This window comes from Podarcis pityusensis (genome assembly GCF_964106645.2).
Source record: "Podarcis pityusensis genome assembly, chromosome: 11".
NCBI classification, from domain to species: Eukaryota; Metazoa; Chordata; class Lepidosauria; order Squamata; family Lacertidae; genus Podarcis; species Podarcis pityusensis.
In genome coordinates this window covers 10,338,374-10,362,913 of record NC_138036.1, presented here as the reverse complement: position 1 = coordinate 10,362,913, position 24,540 = coordinate 10,338,374, and the positions used below count along the sequence as shown (strand labels likewise).

The following is a 24,540-nucleotide window of genomic DNA, read 5'->3' as shown; positions in this document are numbered from 1 at the left end:
CGGATGTTAGACTGGTGAGTGATTTCCTTTTGACAGGTCTTGCTGTATACAGAAAGGATAGTTTGATGTGTGTGTGTTTTTCCCCTCCTCATCTCCAACAGGACAAATACCTTCATACAAATTGTTTGGCAGCTTTAGCCAATATGTCAGCACAGTTCCGCTCACTTCATCAGTATGCCGCTCAGAGGATCATCAGGTAAATACAAGCCTTTTACAAAATATTTAAACTAGCTTCAACCTAAATTCCGCAGGATAGATACTTGAATTTCCTATTGCTCAGGTTTGAATATTAACCCAGGTAAATTCTGTTCAGCTTCATGAAGTCTAGGTTAAATCTTAAACTGCAATACAGTGTGCTCCATTTATACTTTAGCTGCTTGCTAATGACGTCTGCCTATGCCCGCCAAAAATGGTTAACTACATCGAATAGGTGGCCAAAAGGCTGCTCCATAAGGGTGAATGGGGCTCTACCCCACCAGTCACAGGGCTTATCCAAATTTACCTTTTGCCCCACACTTTCTAGGCACAGGCCTCTGCTTTCCTGGTCTGTGTATGAATGGTTTTTTCCCTTGCCGCTTTTGCTAGGAAAACCTGAGCTTTCCCGCTGAATTGGAGCAAATGGCAATTCGAGTTTTTTCAAATTGCAGTTTGCTTTGATTCGAGCAGTAAAGAGCGGGTTTTCACAGGGAAAGCAGCAGATCTGGGACACGCTTGGACACCTAGGAAGCCCACACCTGTGCCTAGAAATGTGCAGCAAAGGTAAGTGTGGAAGAGCCCTGATTGTCTTCTTACTTGCATGCTGTCCAGTGGGGGGCCATACCCGTCATCTTCCTCCTCCATCTCCGTGTTGCTCTTGTAGACCACAGCAGGGAGGAGATTGGGGACAGACGGACTAGAATTAGTTTTCTGTGGCTCCCATTGGCTCAGGCACCACCTCTTCTTGGCCTCCCTTCTGCCCTACCACTCCCAACGGGCAGCCGCTGCCACTGGCAAACACTAATATTGCCTGTTACTGCTGACACAGTAGGGAAAGTGCTTTGTAATCTGTTTAGTGAATGGCATGGGACAAATAAATATACTGGTGTGTTAGACCAGTATGATTATTATAGATTCTTGTGAAGTCATGGTCCCTCAATAGCAGAGGTCGCTATGTAATATAAACAGCCTCTCCTGTATCTTGTACTTCTTTCCATTTTTGATGGCACAGCAGAACTTCTGCTTGAATCTGAGCTCTGTTGTCCCAAAATCTTCCAAATCAACAACTTCCCTGCTAGTCATTTTGCCCTCATTGTACTTTCTGGGGCTTTCCTTTGGACCAGTTGTGACCCATTAAATACATCTGTTTCCCAGAATTCCTTCAAGGATGTTTGTTACATTACGAGCTGATCCCTTAGATTCTGTAGTTTTTCTTGTGTTTAATTTTGCTTGGTTTTAAGTGTGACTTGGGTATTATAATACTTTATTTTTCTCTTGGGAAGGTTTTTATTCTGGAAGGTGAGGACTAAATATTTAAATAAATAAGACTGCAATGCACCGCCCCCCCTTATCTGTCATGCTTGGAGCAGCGGGAGCCTCAAACAGTTCTGCCGGCATCACTTCTTTGGTGTAGAGCTGTCAGATGTTGTTGTGGTTGCTCGAGAGCAAACAGGCAAGAGTCCGACCTGTCTTTTCCAGGCTTTCTTCTTAGTGCAAAACTACTTACAGTGAAGAGCGTCACAAGTTCATGTCTGGCTCAGTCGCTAGCAGAATCTGGGAGTGGGCAGTCTTTGTACCTCCCCCAGCATAACAGTCGCTTGACCCCCAACCTTCTCCTCCCCTCCCTGCGCCGAAACCTACTGTGCAGAGTGGGCACTGGCAAAGGGGTACTTCCCTCCTCTCCGGCTTGCTCAGGGTCGATGTTGAGGCTCTCCCTAGCTTCCCCTGGTCCTACCACCTCCTCCCCACTGGAGGTGGGGCTTTCCGCCTCGCCAGAGGAGGAACTGCTTCGCAAGACTTTTGGAGGTTCCCTATAACACAACTGCCCTTCCACCTCCCACCTCTGAGCTGCTGGCAGTTCCCTGACAAGAGCTCTCCATTCCGCCTGCATGATTCCCACCAGCAGTAGCTTACATAAAGCAGATGGGGGAGGGGATGAGCTAACCTGGGATCCACTGCATCAGACCCACTCCTGGCCCAACAGCTATGCCAAATTTCTGGGCCTCCCCACCTTCCACTCTGCCCTGTGTGTGTAGTTATGGGTGTGGTAGTGACTCAACTGCTGCCCATTTGGTTTTCAGATTGTTCTGCAATATAGTAGCCATCAAGCTTTCCAGACCTGGGGTCCATCTTCAAACCTAACCTGCATATTGAGGCACCTATTTAAATTTGTTGTTGTTGTTTTTATTATATTAGTTTGTATCTCTTCCTCTCCCCTCTCCCCTTTTTATCCCTCTCTTAAAAATAAATAAATCCTGAAATGGTGATTGGGAGGAGAATGGTGCTGGCCTAGTGGTACAGCAATTACAGCCCACTTTACCTTCAAGCACAGTCTCTTGGTGGATCCTGTTTATTCTAGTTGGAGATTAGTGCTGTAATACAGATCATTCCATGTAAATAGATGTTTCTGACTTTCCAGATTGCTAGTTGTTTCTAGCAGCAGCTCCTGCACAAGTAACCCTTACATGTTATATAAAAGTTAATTCCAATTTAATTTTGAAATCACTTCATTTTAAGAAAATTGATGATGTGGTGACAAATACTATATTTATTTTCTAAAGCAGCCAATTCAAGAAAATGTGGCTTGGATTATTACCACAAGCATTGCCTTACTTTGAGAGTGGGCTAGGAAGAACTTTTGAGACACAGAAAATGTGGTGTATAAGCTTTCAGTAGACCTGGTCGTGGAACTGAGCAACAAGCATATTTGTAGGTAACACATGACTATGATGAATTATTTTAGGTGAAGTAAAATCAGCAAGTGCAACTTTAATTTTATTGCTTTAGGAATTCTCAACTCAAAATCTACTTAGCTATACAGCTGACAGAGCACAGACGGCCATAATTCAAGATTCACCAGATGCTCTAGTAATTCCTTCCTTAATGTGAGAAGTAATTCAACTTCTATGGAGGCTTTTTTTAAATCCTCCTATGAGTACGGACTGCCAATAGTTTTAAATTATGAAGACTATTGTGGATTAAAGATTGAACTGAGACTTGTCATTTATAGTTCAACCAGGGCCGCAGTAAAATAGAACTTTATGCTACACAGTAATTGACACATTCTGCAGTCATTAATGTTGACAGATTTGTGTAAATCATTTCCTCACGCTCAGCTGCTAGCAGTGAAATTAGATGTAACAGATTACTTGGATGGACACTGCCACTGAATTTAATCATTATCAGAATCATCCTTAATGATGTAAGAGTAAATAGAGTCCCAAACTCTAATGCTATTCATAACATGTAGATTGCATTTTATTTTTCAATATTTAAAGAATGTGCTGATGCGGAAAGGCAAATGATTCAATAAAAGCATTATTACCTTGCTAATTACCTTAGTATAGGCAATCATGTTCATAAGATGGCAAAACAAATAGTTTAGGACTTGGAGGTAAAGTAGCTGGTAGGTTCTGGTAGGTTATTTGCTTGTTTGTTTGTAAGATTTCTTATCCACCCTTCACCATAAGATCCCAGGGTGGATTACAACAATATACTGGAACAGAGCAGTATACATTTAGCAAAAGAAAACAAAACAAAATAACTATCAAATTCTGTGGTAAAGAGGTATGTCCGCAACATATAGCAAAAGCTGTGCAATGAAGATGCTCAATGCAGATTTCTGGATACATAGGATATTTTGAGGGCCCATGTATAGAAAAGTGACACATGCACACTATTGATCTTGGATCCTATTCAGTGACTTAATCCAAGAATTTCCAGCTTCAGTTTTACTAGCTGAACCAGGCAGGTGCCTATATTATTTAAAAAGAGAAGAGTTATCACAAGAGCACCATATCTTAAATTTAAACCTATGTGTAGAATGTCAATCTTGACAGTACATTTAGGAAATTGAGATCTATCCCACTAGAAATTGAGTTCTATACCCACTAGACACTGGGGCAATTTTTTTTCAGTTCTATAAAGGAGAGAATTAAGAGCTAACAGAACTTTAATTGAGGAACCTGCCTTGTTGGATAGGGGTTTGTCTCAGCTTCGCTTCAAGCCTTGGAGTGACATTGCACTAGAAAGTGGAGAGTCACTTTGGTTCATTTTTCAAAGCCTCTGACATGTTGACCACAGTGAGAAAATCAGCAAATGCCTATAACATTTAAGCAAAATTGGATGAAATTTGCAGGCACAGTAGCACCTTCTGAGGTGGTGAAGCTAGCCAAACCTCTGGCAAATAGGTGTACAGTGAGGGAGTTATGGATAAACGAATATTTTTATCTTCTGCTCAGTTTGCCCCAAAGTTACAGAAAGTGCAAATGTGATTACGACAAAGCTGAATGTTTTGTTAGTGGGCAAGGCTCTATGCCTGTGTCCTTTCTTTGTTGTGTGTGTTGTATGGCTCTGTGTTCTTTATTGTGTGACTGAACAGCGCAGTCCTATTCATAATTATCAGAAAGCCTACTGAGTTTAAAGGGGTTTTCTCCCAGGTAAATGGTTACCTTAAACATACAAACATTACTTTTATACATTGATGGCAGAAAGTGAGGAGGAATTAAAGAACCTTTTAATGAGGGTGAAAGAGGAGAGCGCAAAATATGGTCTGAAGCTCAACATCAAAAAAACGAAGATCATGGCCACTGGGCCCATCACCTCCTGGCAAATAGAAGGGGAAGAAATGGAGGCAGTGAGAGATTTTACTTTCTTGGGTTCCATGATCACTGCAGATGGTGACAGCAGTCACGAAATTAAAAGACGCCTGCTCCTTGGGAGAATGGCGATGGCAAACCTAGACAGCATCTTAAAAAGCAGAGACATCACCTTGCCAACAAAGGTCCGTATAGTTAAAGCCATGGTTTTCCCAGTAGTGATGTATGGAAGTGAGAGCTGGACCATAAAGAAGGCTGATCGCCGAAGAATTGATGTTTTTGAATTATGGTGCTGGAGGAGACTCTTGAGAGTCCCATGGGCTGCAAGAAGATCAAACACATCCATTCTTAAGGAAATTAGCCCTGAGTGCTCACTGGAAGGACAGATCCTGAAGCTGAGGCTCCAATACTTTGGCCACCTCATGAGAAGAGAAGACTCCCTGGGAAAGACCCTGATGTTGGGAAAGATGGAGGGCACAAGGAGAAGGGGACAACAGAGGACGAGATGGTTGGACAGTGTTCTCGAAGCTACTAATATGAGTTTGACCAAACTGCGGGAGGCAGTGGAAGACAGAAGTGCCTGGCGTGCTCTGGTCCATGGGGTCACGAAGAGTCAGACACGACTAAACAACAACAACAACAACAACAACAACAACAACAACAACAAACATTACTGTAAAACTCACCCTGCTGCAAAAGCTTTGAGGAATTATTTCAATTTTAATTAACTCTATCGTTTCAATTCACTACCAGTGCTTCACCATAAGAGTGAATATTAAATATTAAAACAGTCTAAAACAAACCACAGTCACAGGATTAGGGTGCTTCCCCAAAACATACATCTCAGGTGTTAAAGGCCAGGGTAAAGATTTGCATCTTCAGCATATGACAAAAGCTGTACAATGAAGATGCCAGATGCCTCTCTGTAGGGAAGGGAGTTCCACCACTTGGGAGCTGTCGTAGAGAATGCCCGCTCCCATGTTGCCACCCCTAGAAGGGGGTGGAATTACCAAGAGGTGCTGCTGAAATGAGCACAGCCATTATGTGTGGGATAGCACCTATTCAAAGGGATGCAGAAATAATGCTTGGCGTCCTGAGAGGCATAAACGAAAGAAGCATATGCCAGTGGTATTAGTAGTAGCGTGATGACCTAGTTCAGCTGTAGTGAATCTTATAAGCTGATTAGCTACCCCAGTTCTGGGAGGTGTCACTGCAATTAGTGGAAAGTATTGTAACAAGATGAGGAGCCTATTCAGATTGAGGGCAGAAGTTTGTATTGGTGAATGATCACAGTGGAAGAAAAGGTCTCCTGAAAAAACCAATCTACTTTAAAGGGATTCTGCATGAGTTCTTTTATATAATACCAACCACATCACACTGCCTTTACATTTGTTACAGCATTAATGGTTCCCCTGTGAACTAAGTTCTGCTATTTAGCTGCATCGTCAAAATGACAATTGCTTCGTGTCCTGGCGTGTGGAACATATGGAGTTAAGGTTTTAGGCTAATAACTATAGTTTCCAGCATGGAAAAAACTGTTGAACCCTGGTTAAGCCTGATCGAACCTTCTGGGGATTCAGAAACAGGCACCTGGTAGGATATTAATACACTCATTATCCATCTGGTGCAAGTATCCAAGTGTACTGAGTTCTATTAGATTGGTTCTGTGAGCCAGGAGGGCAGGGGGTCACAGGTTAGACAGATTGCCTAGATGGGCGGCTTACCAGCGTTGGACTTGGATAGCTACAAAACCTTGTGGAATATTTTCTGGCAAATATCCAGACTCTGAGTTCCGCATCTGGCTTTGAAATATGACAGCAACTATGACTTTGGTCTGGACCAGTTGCCAGCGCTTACTTATGCTCTCTAAAATGTATTAATGCTTAACATGCCTGTAATTATTTTTTTGTAATTTCCATGTGCCTCAACTTTTTTTTTTTTGTATATTTAATGATCACCCTGGGAATGGGACTCAAAAAAGCAGGAGCAAGGAAATGCGTTACCTACCCTAAGAGGAGCCTTCTGGAACAGGCAAAATGGCCCATTTAGCCCAGCATCCTGTTCTCACAGTGGCCAGCCAGATGCCTGTGGGAAACCAGCAAACAGAACATGAGCACAAGAGCATTTCCCCCTCCTCTGGTTTCTATCAGCTGGTATGTAGAGACATTTCTGCCTCCAGTTGTGGAGGCAGAGTGTAGCCATCATGGCTAGTAGCTATCAATAGCCCTCTCCTCCGTGAATACAGAATTTGTCTAATCCTCTTATAAAACCACAGGGACACAGGTAGCGCTGTGGGTTAAACCACAGAGCCTAGGACTTGCCGATCAGAAGGTCGGTGGTTTGAATCCCCGTGACGGGGTGAGCTCCTGTTGCTCGGTCCCTGCTCCTGCCAACCTAGCAGTTCAAAAGCACGTCAAAGTGCAAGTAGATAAATAGGTACCACTCTGGCAGGAAGGTAAACAGTGTTTCCGTACGCTGCTCTGGTTCACCAGAAGCGGCTTAGTCATGCTGGCCACATGACCCGGAAGCTGTACGCCGGCTCCCTCGGCCAATAAAGCGAGATGAGCGCCGCAACCCCAGAGTCGGTCACGACTGGACCTAATGGTCAGGGGTCCCTTTACCTTTACCTTATAAAACCATCCAAGTTGGTGGCCATCACTGCCTCCTGGGGCAGCGAGTTCCCTAGTTTGACTATGTGCTTCATGAAGAAGTACCGTATTTTTCGTTCTATAAGACGCACCAGACCACAAGACGCACCTAGTTTTTGGAGGAGGAAAACAAGAAAAAAAATATTATGTATCTCAGAAGCCAGAACAGCAAGAGGGATCGCTGCGCAGTGAAAGCAGCAATCCCTCTTGCTGTTCTGGCTTCTGTGATAGCTGCGCAGCCTGCATTCGCTCGATAAGACGCACACACATTTCCCCTTACTTTTTAGGAGGGAAAAAGTGAGTCTTATAGAGCAAAAAATACGGTACTTTCTTCCAACATTCAGCTTCAGTGGATGGCCATGAGTTCTAGTATTATGAGAGAGGGAGAAAAACTTTTCTCTGTCCACTTTCTCCATGCCATGCATAATTTTATAAACTTCTGTCATGTCTCCTGTTACCCACCTTTCCCCTAAACTAAAAAGTCCTGAGTGCTGCAACCTTTCTTCAAAAGGGAGTCACTCTGTCCCCTTGATCATTTTGCTTGCTCTTTTCTGAACCTTTTCCAACTCGGCAATACCCTTTTTGAGGTGAGGCAACCACAGTACTCCAAAAATGGTCACACCATAGATTTGTATAATGGTATATTTTTGTCATTGCTCCTCGGACTACTTGCGTTTTATCTTCTAAACGCTGAAATATCATTTTTTCCATTTGCACTCACTTTATCCTATTCTTGGTTTAGGACCTTTGGCTTTGCCTAATCAGAGTTAAGGTGTCTACTCAAACACACTGAGTAAGTTTTTTCAGAGGTTTAAAGCGACACTGGAGAGCCATTATTGTGGTTTGGTCCACTCTGAACAAGCTGTATTCTCTGCAGTGAGGTTGTCTCTCCTCCTCTTCCAGGTTTCTGTAGCTATGTAGAAACATTTGCTTTCTAAATGGTGCCATAAGGGAGAAAGCTACTCCTTTTACCAGTCTACAGAAATGAGTGCTTGTACCCAGCTATAAGATGTGTTGGGAAGAAGTGATGGAAAGTAGATGAGACCTTGAAATGCAGAATTGCCAGATGAACAGTGGGCCCTTTGCAGAATGATCAGCCACAGCAAATACCAGTGTCTGATCAATTTGCACAGATTGTTGATTTGCAGAGGTCACTGTTAGTCTTAGTACAAACAACTGTAGAAAGCAAGTCCTTTAATTCCACTGTAGTGTTTCTGTATTACCAAACATGTGTCTAGCCAAAGGATAAAAGTAATACTAAATTTTGATAATATTGTTTCCTAAGCTGCTCTGGCTACTTGCCCTCCAAATAACTGGTACATCTGGGTGATTAATTTTTTTATGTGCTTTGTTCTTGCCTGTTGATACTGTAAAAATAACTTCCCCTCAGCTCTCTTTTTACATTTCCTTAACATGGTTCAGCAGTTCTTTGTCTGGACGTAATCTATAAATCTTCTTTGGCCTTCCTTTCTATGACACTTGCTTTTTCTGGAGATATAGGTTTGATCCCATATAATCGCCTCCTTTTTTGTAAAGCCAAGACTCAAATTTTATTTTAATAGGGTTAATAGATAAGATGTTTTTCATTTCTCACTTCCTTCCTTTTTCTTTAATATCTGTAGCATTTAACATTGGCAATCTTCCATGGATAGAAGATTGGACCAATTGTTCTTACGGAATATTCTGCACATAGGTTTTTGTAACCTATAAGTATAAATTCTTTCATCTAAAATTTAATTTGTGTGCTGTCCAGTTCAAACCACAAACACCATTTAGATTTGTGTATGCCAGGTTAAATAATAGCATTCCAATGCTCTCTAATATCTGAATCTATCTTTAAATTTGGTGATGTTTAAGGAATTCGGGTTCAGAAAAGCATAGGTTTTTGCACCTGTAGTCATTTGTTTAATATGTTACAGTGACAGTGCAATTCTGTGCTTCTCTACTTGTAAGTCCTATTGAATTCATTGATGTTTACTCTCTAGTGAGTGCATATAATATTAGTCAAATTTTGGACATTCAGGCTGCAATGTCAGCATTCACGTAAGAGTATTGATAATCTCAAATTAATCTGATGAATGCCTGAAAAGAGATCTGTTTCTCCACTATTTGGACATACGCAAGTAAATGATGACAATGATACTTAGGTGATTGTTAACATCACTTATGTTTGTTTGATTTTTGAAATATCAATACTGTTTGTCTGGAATTTTCAGATAATGCATGTGAGTTTGGTCATTCAGCAAAGAATGAATGGTTAGCCTTTTTTTGCTAAGTAATGCCGTCATATTTTCAAACGGGACTATGTATTTGTGTCTATTAATTGTGGGCATCAGAAACATGCAAACTGGATAATAGTCGTATTTAAGTTCAGAAGCCCTTGCCTGCATTGAAGCAATATTTTATTTAGGCAACTTCCTTAAATTACTCTGTGCTTCCTTCAAGCACCCTGCTATGCTCAGAGTGATAGTAACTAAACAACAATGTGTTTTTAGGACCACATAAGCATGTGGATGACAGAGGACTCGAAAAACCCATCTTGAGCCAGAGGATTGGGGAGGGGCACATATATATTTTTTCTTTTCAAAAAGCAAGGTATTATTTAAATAGAAGCTGGGATGAATTGATTCTGCAGAATATACCCACTCACCTGCATGCTAAGTACATCTAGGAAACCATGCAAATAATTGCATGTACTAAAGGACCCAACCTGCACACAGAGGTTCGTGACAACTGTCACCAAGTTGCCAATGCCCCCTTTGGGGGAAGGTGATAGAGAAGGTGATGGTGCCACAATTGCTGGCACTATTGGATGAGACTGGTTTTCTGGACCTATTTCCATCCAGGCTCAGTCCTGGTTGCGGGTCTGATTCTGCTCTGGCGGAGCATCTTTATTAGGAGAGAAACAGGAGGAATGTGACCCTGTTTGTTCTCCTTGATCTCTCAGAAGCCTTGTCCTGCTAGATCAGCTCTGTGAATTGGGAGCACTGTATCACAGTGGTTCTGCTCTTATCTACGGGGCTGATTATAGAAAGTAACATTGGGTGATTGCCTTCCAGCCTCCTGAGATATGTTCCATGGGGTGCTGCAGAGTACTATATTGTACCCGGTGCTATTCAACATCGATACAAGGCTGTGGGGACTAGTCATTAGGAAATTTGGAGCATGGTGTCATCAAGTATGCGGATGACACACAGCTCTGTTTCTCTGTAACATTGAGTCAGGAGATGCTGTGCAAGTCCTGAACCAGTGCCTAGACTGAGTAATGGTCTAGATGAGTGCCAATAAACAGCAGCTGAATCCCATCAAGACTGTCTCTGTGAGTAGTTCTCGGGTTCTGAGTAGATTCTGGATCGGATTGCACTCGCATCTGAAAGAACAGGAGCATACCTTGAAGATACTGTTTTATGTAGCATTGTCCCTAAAGGTTCAGGGGACTTCATTCTCTAGGAGTGGCTGTGGCTGTTTCAGCTTTTATGCCAGCTATGACCATTCCTAGACAGGGATAGGTTGGTAACAGTTTTCTACACATTGGTAACTTTTAGACTTGGTTATTGTAATGTGCTTTACAAGGGGGTGCCCTTGAATTTGATGGGGAAGCTGCAGCTAATGCAAAACTTTGCTGCATGGTTGCTCTTTGGGGCTACTTATAAACAATATGTGACACTCCCATTAAAATAAAAAAATTCTTCCAGTAGCACCTTTAAGACCAACTAAGTTAGTTCTTGGTATGAGCTTTCGTGTGCAAGCACACTTCTTCAGATACACTGAAACAGAAGTTGCCAGATCCTTCTATATAGTGAGAAGGTGGGGAGGGGTATTACTCAGAAGGGTGGTGGGAATGGGAGATTGGCAGATAGCTGAGATGAGCCTGCTGACGACTCTTAACGACTGTAATAGGTCTTACAGGAAAAGGCAAGGGGTGAGAAGGGGAGAAATGGCTTAGTCATGTATAATGGGATAAGAATCCAATGTCTTTGTTCAAACCAGGTCTCTCCATGGTTTTAAGTTTGGTAATGAGTTGCAATTCAGCAGCTTCTTGGTGCTACTGGAAGAATTTTTTTTATTTTGACTATGGCAGACCAACACGGCTACCTATCTGTAACACTCCCATTAAAAGCACTGTGCTGGTTGCCAATTTGCTACTGGGCTAGATTCAAGCTGGTGTATAAAAGTCCTACACAGTACTGAACCAGAGTAATAGAGAAGCCCCCTACATCTCAGCCCCATTCACTTAGACTTGTGAATGAAGATATGGTGATGGTGTCACATGCCCCTGCAATGAAGCCCACTGTGAGTTCAGCCCAAGCTTTTAGCACTAGTTCTTTGGAATTCTCTTACCCAGATGTTAAGTAAGTGCCAATGTTGTTATATTTTCTCCCTAAGTCTTTGGCAGAACAAACCTTCAGTTATCAGCAGTTGTACGCCCTGGTTTTAAAAAAGATGGTTGTGTGCCAGAACTCTGTGCTTCATAAAAGCAATAACCTCATTTCATGCTACAATACTGGCTTGGTTTCACCTTCTAAATCCTCAAAGGATTCGTCTGTGGAATTATAGTATCTGCATGTTAACTGAATCAAAGTAGTTGCACATTAGCTGAATCAAGTTTCATTTTGTAGCAGCAGCAAAAACAACAACAACAACAACCCCAAAACTTTGTATAACTAGCCATGCCATATTTTTTGTGCTGTAGAACAGTTCTACTTATATCTAACCATCATTCAGCACCAAGTACATTAAGCAGTGTAATGGGGCCACAAAAATAACTTTGCCCTTGCCAGGTAATTTATGGTGTATGTCAGATGGACAAAACACTAATATAGGCAGGATGCTTACTTTCTAAAGGAAAAGCAAAGTGATTTGGAGGTATGAGAGTTAACTCCGTAGGAAATCAATGAAAATGGGAGTCCAATAAATTTTGTACCAATTAGGTATCTCTGAGCAGAAATGGAGAATTATGGGTGTCATATTCTAAGCTAACCACATGTTGCTAGGATAAAGTATATCTCTGGGCCAGTATTCCTGTTGCTGCCATTGCTACTGCACAAGATAAGTTATTTATATCACACCTGATAAGGATTTCAAACTTCTGTTTTGCCAGCTGGCCAATTAAGGATCCTAGTGTTTCATGCAAAGAAGTTGCAGTACTGTATACCAGTGTGAAACCACTTTTCTGTTGGCATTTTGTGACAAAGGGGGAACTTGAAAAACCAGGTAATAACAAAATTAGGGACTCTTAAAATCTACATAGAGGGAGAGACACTCTGGGAATGGTGATAGATTTTCATTGAGGAGACCAGAATTCAAAGCCTCACTCTGCCCTGAGGCTCTATGGGTAACAATGTAGCCTGTACTCTGCTCCCTGCGTAACCTGCCTTCTTTTATTGTTAATATAAAATAGAATAATTCCATCTATGAGGGACGCGGGTGGTGCTGTGGGTTAAACCACAGAGCCTAGGACTTGCCAATCAGAAGGTCGGCGGTTCAAATCCCCGCGACGGGGTGAGCTCCCGTTGCTCAGTCCCTGCTCCTGCCAACCTAGCAGTTCGAAAGCATGTCGAAGTGCAAGTAGATAAATAGGTACCGCTCCAGCGGGAAGGTAAACGGCGTTTCCGTGCGCTGCTCTGGTTCGCCAGAAGCGGCTTAGTCATGTTGGCCACATGATCCGGAAGCTATACGCTGGCTCTCTCGGCCAATAAAGCGAGATGAGCGCCGCAACCCAAGAGTCGATCACGACTGGACCTAATGGTCAGGGGTCCCTTTACCTTTACCTTTAATTCCATCTACATTTCTGTAAGTTCCTTGGAAGAAGGGTGAGATTAACAATTTCACTCTTAGTAATGAATCTACAAAGCTGTCTCATGCTGATTCAGGCTGTTGATCTCTCATAGTATGGTTTGCTCTGACTGGCCGAAGCAAATCCAAAGCTCGTGTCTTTATTAACCCTGAGGTTGTTCTAACTGGAGATGCTGATACCCTGGGGGCTTGTGCATTCTTGCATTTGATCTACCATGTGCCTCTACCACATTTGCATCATGGGACGCAAAACAATAGAGCGTATAGGGCAGAACTCAGATAGGTTTTGTTAACCTACACGCAGGAAGATAAAACTCTGAACACATTGTGAGAGCTTTCCCTAAATGATGGGGTAGAAATAAAATTTTAAAATGAATAATGGTAAGCATTACATTTGTAGTTCCCAATGTAGACAGCCCTGGGCAAGGATTCCAGTGGCCAGGCCATAGCTTGGCACAAATGTTAGTCTCTCTTCAATCCGCATGTCCTTAATCTTAAAAACTTCTTTATATTCCCTATCATGCTTTTCTACAAGCTCTCTCTCTCTCCCCCCCCCCCCCGCCTCTGATCTGAAAAATGTTGTGTTTGGCCTCAAGGAACTGGTTGCATGGTGAAGAACTCGCCCCATCACTGCCAATTACGGGACTTTTTTATTGCTGCTCCTTTTTAAACATCACCATGGGTTGCTCTCAAAATGTGGGTTACCACAATACAGGGCAAATTGAAAACCTCCACATCTGATCATCACCCACCCTTTGTACATATGTGTGCAATTTGCAAGCATTCTGCACATTAAGTATCTTCTAAAAGTCCCTACTTTCACTGTGGTACTTTACGAAGGCATAAGTCAGGTTACATGTCAACCTGACAACTACGTTTTTAAGAGGAGTGGTTAGGACCCAAAATGTTTTGCATAGCAAACAATAGTGTGTGTGTGTGTGTGTGTGTGTGTGTGGTGGTCTTACAATGCAGCTGAAACAATATGACCTAAATATTATGATCAGGCTTAGTAGAGACTGAGTTTTTGTGGCTCTTGTTTTCAGAGAACTTCACTGAGCTGACACACATGGCATGTATGTGCAGAAGACTTGCAAATCAAAACCTTACTTTTTATGAGTACAGTTCTATATATGCTACCCTCGTGTTTTCTCTCCCCAGCATGCTAACTACTGAAAGACAAGTATTTGAGATTTATTAATAATCATTCTTAACATTTGCATAATGTTTTCAAGCTTTCAAATTCTTCACATGAATTCATTTAATTGTACAACAACTCCATATTGCAGGTGTGGGGAGGTGGGGTTAGGTAGACAGTGTGGCTTAAAATTTGTGACAGGATTTGAACCAGGGGCTTCCAGATTCATCAGCTCATTGTCTTCAGTACTTGAGAGCAGCTTGAATTTCCTGCTGCTACTGACATACGCTATCTGAGGTCACTATCGTTCAAAAAGGAGAGTACTGCAAGGGTTGCATTTAATATTTTTTTTACACACTAAGTGGAGTTCTTACTCTGGTGGTTTGGAAGCTGCAGTATTACTACTATTTCTCACACCACCTGGTAAAGTGAGAAGCCTGGGGCTGTGCAAGAGGAGCCAGTGTTGCAGCTCCTCTCCACACCAGGGTTAACCCAAGTGGCTTGCCTTTTTCAAGGGGAAAAGCACAACTGATGCTCTTGGCAGGAAGTGTGGTCTGTGAACTTCAAGTGACTTGCTTGGCCATGTCATAATGGTCCCCTTACTTTGTCAAATAAAACCCTTGACTAGGGAGCGGGTGGCGTTGAGGTCTAAACCACAGAGCCTAGGGCTTGCCGATCAGAAGGTCAGCAGTTCGAATCCCCACGACAGGGTGAGCTCCCGTTGTTCCGTCCCAGCTCCTCCCCACCTAGCAGTTCAAAAACACAACAAAGTGCAAGTAGATAAATAGGTACCGCTCCGGCAGGAAGGTAAACGGTGTTTCCGTGCGCTACTCTGGTTCACCAGAAGCAGCTTAGTCATGCTGGCCACATGACCCGGAAGCTGTCTGCCGACTAACGCTGGCTCCCTTTGGCCTATAGAGCAAGATGAGCGCACAACCCCAGAGTCATCCGTGATTGGACCTAATGGTCAGGGGTACCTTTACCTAGGGAGCGCCAGAAGAACTTGGCAGACATCCTTCCCTCTGAGAAGGGGTTGTGGTGTTCCACTAATCAACTTAGGTATATTTTTGCCACTTAGATCTCTGTGTGAGAATTGTAACAATCTTCTTGAATCTTTTCAGAATAAGTACATTGATTACTCAACTGCTCCTCATCTTAGCTGCCTGATAAGTGTACTTCTCACCACATTTCAAACAATGACACTTTTTTCTTTAGGCTTCACAGAGCCTGATCTCTCTATTAGAAATTATCATGTTTGAAGGGACCCTTAGTTCAATATTTTTAAATTTTGAGTCTGAGTAGCTCTTCTAACAGTAGTAGTTTGCTTTTCCTCCCAGTATTTATTCATTTATTAAAATGTTTATATCCCACCTCCACTCCTAATGGGCAGCTAACGACAGTTATTTGAAACATGATCCTCTAAAACTTAAAAAGAACACCACAGAACATCAGTGTTATGTCCATGAAGGAATAAGAATCATTCCACATTATGTCAAGGATCAAATGTCTACTTGTCAGTGTTGTTAGCTTTTGTGCTAAGCATGTATTCTGCTTGTGCCCAGAGTGGCTTGCAAAGGAAAACACATAGCAATAAATAGTGGTTTTTCAGAAAGTACACTTAAAATAGTGAGGCAGCAGCACCAGAATAGAAACAGCACATGGAAATCATATAAACACCTTTCTCGACAAATTGCCCTTTAACACACCAGCTGAATTTAGTGGGAGGGCATTCTGGTATATGGGTGCTATTACTGAGGAAGCCCAATCCCATATATTGGTCCGCTGAATCTCTAGTGGTGATGGGTCATAGAGTAGGACACCTGCAGTTGATAGCAAAGTCAGGGCAGGTTGATTAGTGATAATGTAGTTCCTGACATAGCCCAGTCCTTGGACATTTAGAGCTTCGAAGGTTAGCACTAGCACTTTATCAACTGAGCCAAGAACTAAATAGGCAGCCATGAATCTTCTATAAGATGTATGTTATGTGGTCTGGGCTCCAGTCAGTATTCTGGAAGCTACACTTCCAGCTGCCTGCAGTTGCCACATTGTCTCTAAAGGCAGCCCAATGTAGAGAGAACTGCAGGAATCCTACTTGAATATCACTAGGGCATCAGTGACCAGTGCTGTACGCAGTTTCACATGAAAAGGTAAACCAGCTGAAGCTGCTTGTAACCAAAAAGAGAGAGGGGGAACCCCAGAGTATTGTAGGAAAGCACTAGGTCCAGGGAGCACTACTAAGTTGTTTACCTGATCCTCAAGAAAATATAACTCTATCCAGAATAGGCTATGCAACCAATCCTTAATTAGCGGAACTCCCACCTTGCAACACAACCATCTTGTCTGGATTAAATTTCAGCTTGCTCACCTTTGTCCATTCCTGTATTGATGCCAGATACTGATTAAATACCTCTACTGCCTCCTTGGAATCAAGATGGAAAGAGGTAGATTTGAGTGTCGTGAGCATATTGGTGACACTTCAGCAGAAAAGCTATGCATGGATTCCCCCAGCTGTTTCTTGTAGATTTAAACAAGTATGAAAGGTGAGAGAAGGATAAACTGAATAGAAATCCACATTTCAAACAAATGTACCTACTTAACAGAGGTGCTGTAGATCTCAAACATGTTCTCTCTGTATGGCTTTATCCCTTTAAGACTACATGAATGCATGTGCTTGAGTAACTGGTGTGTGACTGACAGACTGGTTGCACTTAACTCAGTCTCTGAAAATAGTGGTCCTAATATTTTAAAATTATTCTCTGGAGATTTTATTTTCATATTGGTTTGGCTGTGCATTTCTTGGATCTTATCTTTGATCTCATGGAGTGGTAGTTCAAAAACATAAAGAATTTTGATACCGCTTTGGTTTAATAGAACAGATGATAATATTTTATTTTCTAATAACTCTTCAGATTTATACTGCACATAACCCTGGAAAAATTTTATACACTAAGAAGGCGCTAGAGATATTTTATTGGTTTCATTATCTCCAAAAATGGCAGAGTTTCATCCTTAAGTAAGAACAACTGTTTTCAATAGGAAAACTCTAAACCACACTTGTTGATTTCCCAGGCTCCAGTTACCCAGACATTCCAAATGCTAACTTTTTAGATGGTGATATCAAACATTTCAATGCTTTACTGCCACAGAGCTGGGAATTAATTTTACTGTTTGCAAGAGGAAAATGTGTAGCCTGTAGTCTGCTGTGTGTAGCACATGTCTCCTTGCTGCATCCTCTTGGTTGGTTTGGGAGTTAAGAAGAAGAAAATGCTTCTAGGAAAGTGCCTTTTATTCTTTAATAACTTCCTTTTCATAAATTTTAGTAATAAAATGCAGGTATTAAGTACATAATGTTCTTTCAAGAAGCAAAATAATTGGTTGTTTTAAGAAGCCTTGCAGAAAGCCCAGACACATATTGAACCTTGTGTATGAACCCAGCCTATATTTTATTCGTGAGAGAAGTAGAGAGAGAGAGAGAGAGAGAGAGAGAGAGAGAGAGAGAGAGAGAGAAGTTTTGCAGTCAGGGCAATCCCACCAAGATAAATATAACTTCTTCTGGCTTCAGTGCTGGCTTCTGCATGTCATGAGGGCAGCCAGAGGGGTAGAGCAAAAGACCCAATACGGGCCTTGATTCCTGAGGGTGTGGAGAAGTGTTGCCTGACCGAAACACCAATTTCCATTTAAATTGCTAAACCTAGGGACTAACTTCAACATTCCACTGATTATAGCTCCAAACTCACAAAATATAACTAGGGGGGTGGGGAGCCTAAACCGAAGTTTGGGGCAATCAAAGACCGTATTTTTTGCTCTATAAGACTCACTTTTTCCCTCCTAAAAAGTAAGGGGAAATGTGTGTGCGTCTTATGGAGCGAATGCAGGCTGCGCAGCTATCACAGAAGCCAGAACAGCAAGAGGGATTGCTGCTTTCACTGCGCAGCGATCCCTCTTGCTGTTCTGGCTTCTGAGATTCAGAATATTTTTTTCCTTGTTTTCCTCCTCCAAAAACTAGGTGCGTCTTGTGGTCTGGCGCGTCTTATAGAGCGAAAAATATGGTATTTTCCATAGCTCTGCCTATGTGATGTGATGCTACTTATTACTGAACTATTTTTATGCCTCCTTTAAGGGTAAAAGTCCTCTTGAGGCAGCTCACAAGATAAAAACATGCAACAAAGCGCAATAAATAAAGCTAGTAATAAATCAAAAAGCCTCCAAAACGTCAAGATAATTGACAGAAAAGGGACAGAGAATCCCAGTCCTGTCCCCAACCTCATTACCAGCTCCACTACAACAATGTCCCAACCCCAACGCCAAGTACAGCACTTGGCTTTTCTCCATAGGAATGAATGGCTACCATTCTCCTAGATGGGTAAAAGTGCAGGACTATACTTGGAATAAGAGCTGAATTTCTCCCTGGTTATCTCAGATCCTGATGTGAGAAGCAGGTCCTCCTGTACTTGCCTCTCAGCTGTATCCCATGGAACTTAATGGGAGCATTGAGGACCAAGCTGACCTTGTTGGCATAGCCCTGCATTTTTCATCCTGAGAGGCCAGTATCAGCTTGGGCTAAGTCACACAGGGTCAAATGCAGTGCTTTTCTTTCCTCCATAATTAGCAGCCAGTCGCTTATGCGGCGGAAGGGCTGTAGCTCAGCGGTAGAGCTGTTCTGGATGCAGAAGGTCCCACGTACAATCCCCAGCATCTTCAGGAAGCGCTAGGACCCACTCTTTTCGAAAGACCTGGAGTGCCACTGCCCCGTTAGTATAGATTACCTTTGCTAGCCCTATCACTCCAAATGTTTGGGGCTGTAGCTCCCATCTGATACAGTCCAAAGCATCTGGAGAGACACCATGTTGGCAAAGGCTGATGTAGACAATACTGATCTAGATGAACCAGTGATCTGATTTCCTATAAGGCACCTTTCTACATGGATGAAATTAAATGAATACAACTGGGCTGGGATAACAAATGAATGGGCTGGGAGTTAAAGCTGCTCCCTGAACATGACCTGGCTATTGAGACTTGTGTGCTGCTCCTCCTATCTATGCAGCCCTCCTTTATCTGAATAGGCCCTCTCTGGATTCTATTTCTTGCTTGTATTACAGTGTGACAAATCCTGGGAACTGGAAGAGTATGTGTGAGAGAGAGATCAGTTACAACAGAGTCAAATGTCTGAGTGATTTCCCCCAAGAAGCTTCTGTTTGTGCAGCAGGAAGATAGAAGTGGATATTCACTGGAAAACAAAACAAAACTCTAGAACTTAAAAGTACTAAGATGATTCACGGACTCTAGGACTCAGCAGCCCCATAACTCCCTAACGGTTGTGGTAAACTGGGTTATTGTTAACTGCTAAGTTTCTAAAAGCTGTTGTGAGAACCTCAAAGCATTCACTCAGCAATGAGCTCAGCCTTTTCGTTCCTCTAGTTGAAGATGGCAGTTTGCGTAAAACCACACAAGCTGTGTGACTGTTCCCATAACATTTTATATTACATCTTGGCACAAGAGCATTTGTCTTCAAGTCTCATGAAAAGGTGGTTTGAATTTTTCCCGAAAAGTAAATCCACAAACATTGGTGTGTTTACACACAACCTCCCTGCCAAAGCCGGCAACCTCCTTTGCGTCACTAATGAAATCATCCTGGGTTGTTGTAGAGACTGCCCACCCTCTCTGCCTTTGCAACTTTATTTTTGTTCTCTAACTGCTGCTTTGCTCTTTGACATCTGCCACTGACTTGTTTGGATGTAGCTTTCTTAAAGGAAAATTCCTGTTTCTTTTTCCTCCCCACCCCTTTTCCCTCCCTTTACCCTTGTCTTGCAGTTACACCTGCCGCCACTTGCGGAGATATGTATATGTCTTGGACAAACTATATTTTCCCCACTCCCACTGCTCTACGCTGCAGCATTGCTTCTCGAGCCTCAGTGACAATGGAGAGGAGCTGCTGTCTTTAACTTGTTCTCACATTCTCAGATCTTATGCTTCCAGGTTATTAACCTCTGCTGTCCATTTACTGCATGCTGCATGCACCGTGTGACTGGTCTATGCATGTTGAAGGAAATAAATTGGGGGGGGGGGTTGGTTCTGGATCACCAGTAACTTTTTACTAACAACCCCCCTTTATGTCTCCATAATACATGGGGTACAAATTGCAGATCCAACATGGGTTCACAATAGAAAAGTATAAGCTGTATTTTCCATAAGCTGAGCATGGCTTTACTTTGCAAATATTCCATACACAGGATATGTACATGTTTTAGTAACCTGTGGAGCCCCTAGCATAGCAGAATATTCTGTGACACGTCCCCAAATTCATTCTCGGGTCATAGAGGGAGTGGGCCTGTTAGGCCTCACCATCACCATGTGTGAACTGGTACAATGCAGCAGAAAAGCAGTGGTTTACAAATTGTGCTCCGGGGTACCCAGAAAACCTCTGAAAACCTCCAGGGAGTTCCTGAATGGGAAGATGAATCATTGCAGAGAAGTTTGCCTGAACAGGGTTTGCCTATCATGATGTAGAACGAATGCAGACATTTTGACAGATATGGAGCTACTCTTAAAACAGCAGCTCCAGATATATGCTTCTCCTCCCACAATATCTAGGAATACGTTTCCTTGCTCCCATGTTTTGGCTGCCACCTGTAGAGGAAGGGGAAGTCTCTATTTGACACCACATGATGTGGTTGAATCACATTAGACAGCTGCCACTGTCACAAGTGGAACGGAAGTTGTCCCACCCCAAGAATTCACCCTCTTATTGGTGCCCGTCACATCCTGCCCTGTTATGTGAGCAACTGCTGAAACATTGCTGCTCCTTATCATGAATGGCTAACATGTGAAAAGGGTGGGACTAGGGATACAGCCCTGCTTTCTACACACGACATGCAACATGTGAAGTGGACTAGTGTGAGAAGAGGGGGAAATAAGATACAAGGCTGCCATTGTTTTACAGTAGCCCCTGCATCATGTTTTCCTTCATTGAACTAGTGGAAAAATGCCAGCAGTTACAGCTGGATTTAAGTGGTTAGGCAGATTTAGAACTTGGTTTAGGCTACCAGGTCAAGTTTAACTGCCTCTCTTTTTTCTGGAGCTCCTAGGGTGCATGTTTCAGGAAAGGTGAAATCAGGGGTGCGGAGATTGATTGAGCAAAACTTGTTGCTTGTTATATATTTTCTCATCCTGCCTCTGGAACTTTTCTGTCTCATAGTCAAGTCAGGCGTGAGGTAGCGGTGGCATTAGTTGGGATAAAACCCTAACAGCATTTCTGAGTCGCCTCTCCAATTTGTTGAAATGCTGAAGGCAATATACATAGGAGCCTACCCCCAAAGAACAATTTAAATAGTACATTTAATTTCATGCTACACGAGCTTTACACATTCTTTAATGTTTTGTGACCAGTGCCAAAATGTTGGGGGAAAGATGGGAAAAATTGCATGACAAAATTTGATCAGAACATGGAGAACATCCAGAATGGAAATAACAGTGTCCTGGCTATGCAAGCATATAATGGCGCAGAGACCATACAGTAAACATAAATAAAACCAGCTTGATTGTCAAGGGAGGAAAATGTGGCATGCAATGTTAAATACTTTTCCACTCTTAGAACAGAAGGAACTGTTGAGTAGTCTTCTAACCGAAGATGAGAACCTAGTTTGTGGGAGTGATTTTATTTACTTATTTTCAGATTTTGTATGCCACCCCAGAAAAGAGTTCTCTGGGTGGCTTACAGTAAAGGGAATAAGACTAAAAATAAGAGTAGGAAACTTTATTCAAAGAAGCATGCTTAGGAATGAAGGAGCTTGAGGCTTGGATCGCAGGCTTTGCTGCATCAGGAGGCAGAATGAAGACCACCTCTTGCATTTAACTACCTGGGCAGAGAGCAGATTGCTTGGAAGGTGAGCTGCTGAGAGGGCAGATCCTGACACATCTGTGTGCTGTCATAACTGCCAGCCAAAATTCTGGTTTCCAGCAAAAGGAAAAGAACAGAGGAAGAAATGATGGTGGGATGGCTAGGAAGAAATCTTTCAACCCATATTTTGATAGGCAGTGCCCAGTATGGGGATGAAGAAATGATAAGTGGAGCAACATTTTCTTCCTGGGCCTCCTTAGGAACACTGGCCGTTCCCTGAAGAGAGTGTCTTGTAAGACATCCCAAATGTAAACTCTCTTGCTCAGTGCATATAGTTATAGCATTAAGATGCATGGAAAACGGTTGGCTATAAACTTCTTTCTGGTATCAAGCATCAGAACTTACCCGAAGGTACTAGAATATCCAAAAATTTCTATATAAATTGAAGATATAGAACCTTGGGACAGAAATACAAAATAACTGGGCAGTGGAATTTCCCACATGTACTTGAATCGGGCAGATGTACTTGCGAGAGTGAATGAGAAAGAGGAAAAAGATGATCAAAGTTTATAACAACCATTCTTACTTCAAATGTCTCCCAGCCAGACTTCCCTACTTCCCCCAGCATGTTGGGGAGGAGTATCAAAAATGCTTCCCCCCAAAATAGCTACTTTCACGTTATAATTGACTAATGGGAAAGAGTTAACCCTAACCCTCCATTAGCTTGTAAGTAAAACATGGAACATGACAAACCATGCTTACTTCCTGCTTCCTGGTTCCCGCCTTACTTTATAAATAGTGAATAACACTAGGAAACATTTGATAGGGGAGCCAAATGCCTCTGCTGATTGCTCACATTCAGAATTTCAGGAACCAGATAAGGTTTCACACCTTCCCTTTCAGTGATGTTATCTTGTGTCATACGAATAAAAGCATTGCTATGTGTCTTTTGCTTGTGCACTTTTCCGCATTCATTGGATGATCTGTTTTGATCATCAAAGGTATTTAGCCTCTTTGCTTGTTTGATCACAGTAGATGGAGTTACTGACATTGTGGTGCATGTACTTGTACAAGGCAGCTCACAGGAAGTTTGCTATAAAATCAGTTTCCTGGGTGCTCTGTATTTTGATACAATTATGTGAAGGGAGAAGGGAGGGTGCCGCAATTCCCCCAGCCTTTCAGCTCCCCCTGCCCCGTTCCCCAATCCTCCAGAGAGTGCAACAGAGTGCAGCGGGGGGGGGGGGGGGCTATTGGCAAAAGCCCACCCCTGCCTCTGCTTCCACCAGTAGCAGGATCCCCTGAGCAGAGTATCACTCTGTGATGCTCCTACTGGCAGTAGCAAAGTCTGGATCCAAGCCAACATTGTCCACAGTTCAACGCATAGTTACGTACAAAGGTCCTGTACCAATCTGTTGTTCTTACACATAACTGTGTGCCTGACTGCTTACATTGTTTCAATATTTGCAATAAATATTTCAAGGATTATATTGCTCACCCATGAGCCCCTTTATTATATGTACATAGTATATAGCTATGAGTTACAATATTCTGCTTCCTATCTTTAGCTTGCAGTCTTCATTCTGTACTGCAGTATTTGCCTGAGGCTGGATACTAAAATTTGCTTTCGCAGTGCCTTGTAGGTACTACCAGAAAGAAAGCAATGGCATCAAATTACTTTCACAATGTGACTTCCCTAATACACAACAGATTCAGTCTCTTAAAAAAATGTCTTTGAGTAATTCAAACATGATCATGCCAAAGGCAAGGTATGAGGCAAGGTTGCATTTTTTAAAACGATGTTACTAATCTTGTGCTTTGGGGGCCACAGCATTTTCCCTAAAAGGGGGTTGTTTTAAAATATGTGCTGAGCATCATTTGTCTGGCCATCTATTCACTTCAGGCACTTTTATAAATCCACTTAGAGGTTTGTTTGTTTTTTTAATTGTGTAAAGTGGTATAGAAATGTTATAAACATATTGCAAATCTTGGGCATTTCGAGCAGGCTAGAAATGATGATTCTGTGCAAGAAAATTCCCTTTTGCATACAAAATTGATTTATAGCCCACCCCATCCCAAAGACTCAAAGTAGGTAACAAAAAGAAGAAACAAGCAAAGCAAAGCTAGAACTAATTCAGTTAAATTTCCCCAGCTTTCACAGATTTAGCCTTGTTTATTTTAATATACTTTATTACTTGTTGATCAGCTTGCATTGATTACTGAATTTGATTCTACCACTTTTGATGTTTATTATTAACCAGCAAAATATCCTTCATTATGGCAGGTTGTGCTGGCTGGGACTAGTAGGGGTTGTAGTCCAAAACACCTGGAGGG

At 42.3% G+C, this 24,540-nt stretch overlaps 1 protein-coding gene across 5 annotated transcripts in view; it reads left to right on the top strand.

The window, feature by feature from the left end:
* The window catches only part of DYM (dymeclin), a 177,682-nt gene that overhangs the window by 80,451 nt on the left and 72,691 nt on the right, over positions 1-24,540 (top strand). For 4 of the 5 annotated variants that reach the window (XM_080973461.1, XM_080973462.1, XM_080973463.1 and 1 more), the window contains exons 14-15: positions 102-196; positions 20,184-20,348. In XM_080973461.1, coding sequence (XP_080829587.1) covers positions 102-196; positions 20,184-20,348 — 260 coding nt within the window. The remainder of the gene's footprint in view (positions 1-101; positions 197-20,183; positions 20,349-24,540) is intronic. The other variant, XM_080973465.1, reaches the window with a different exon arrangement.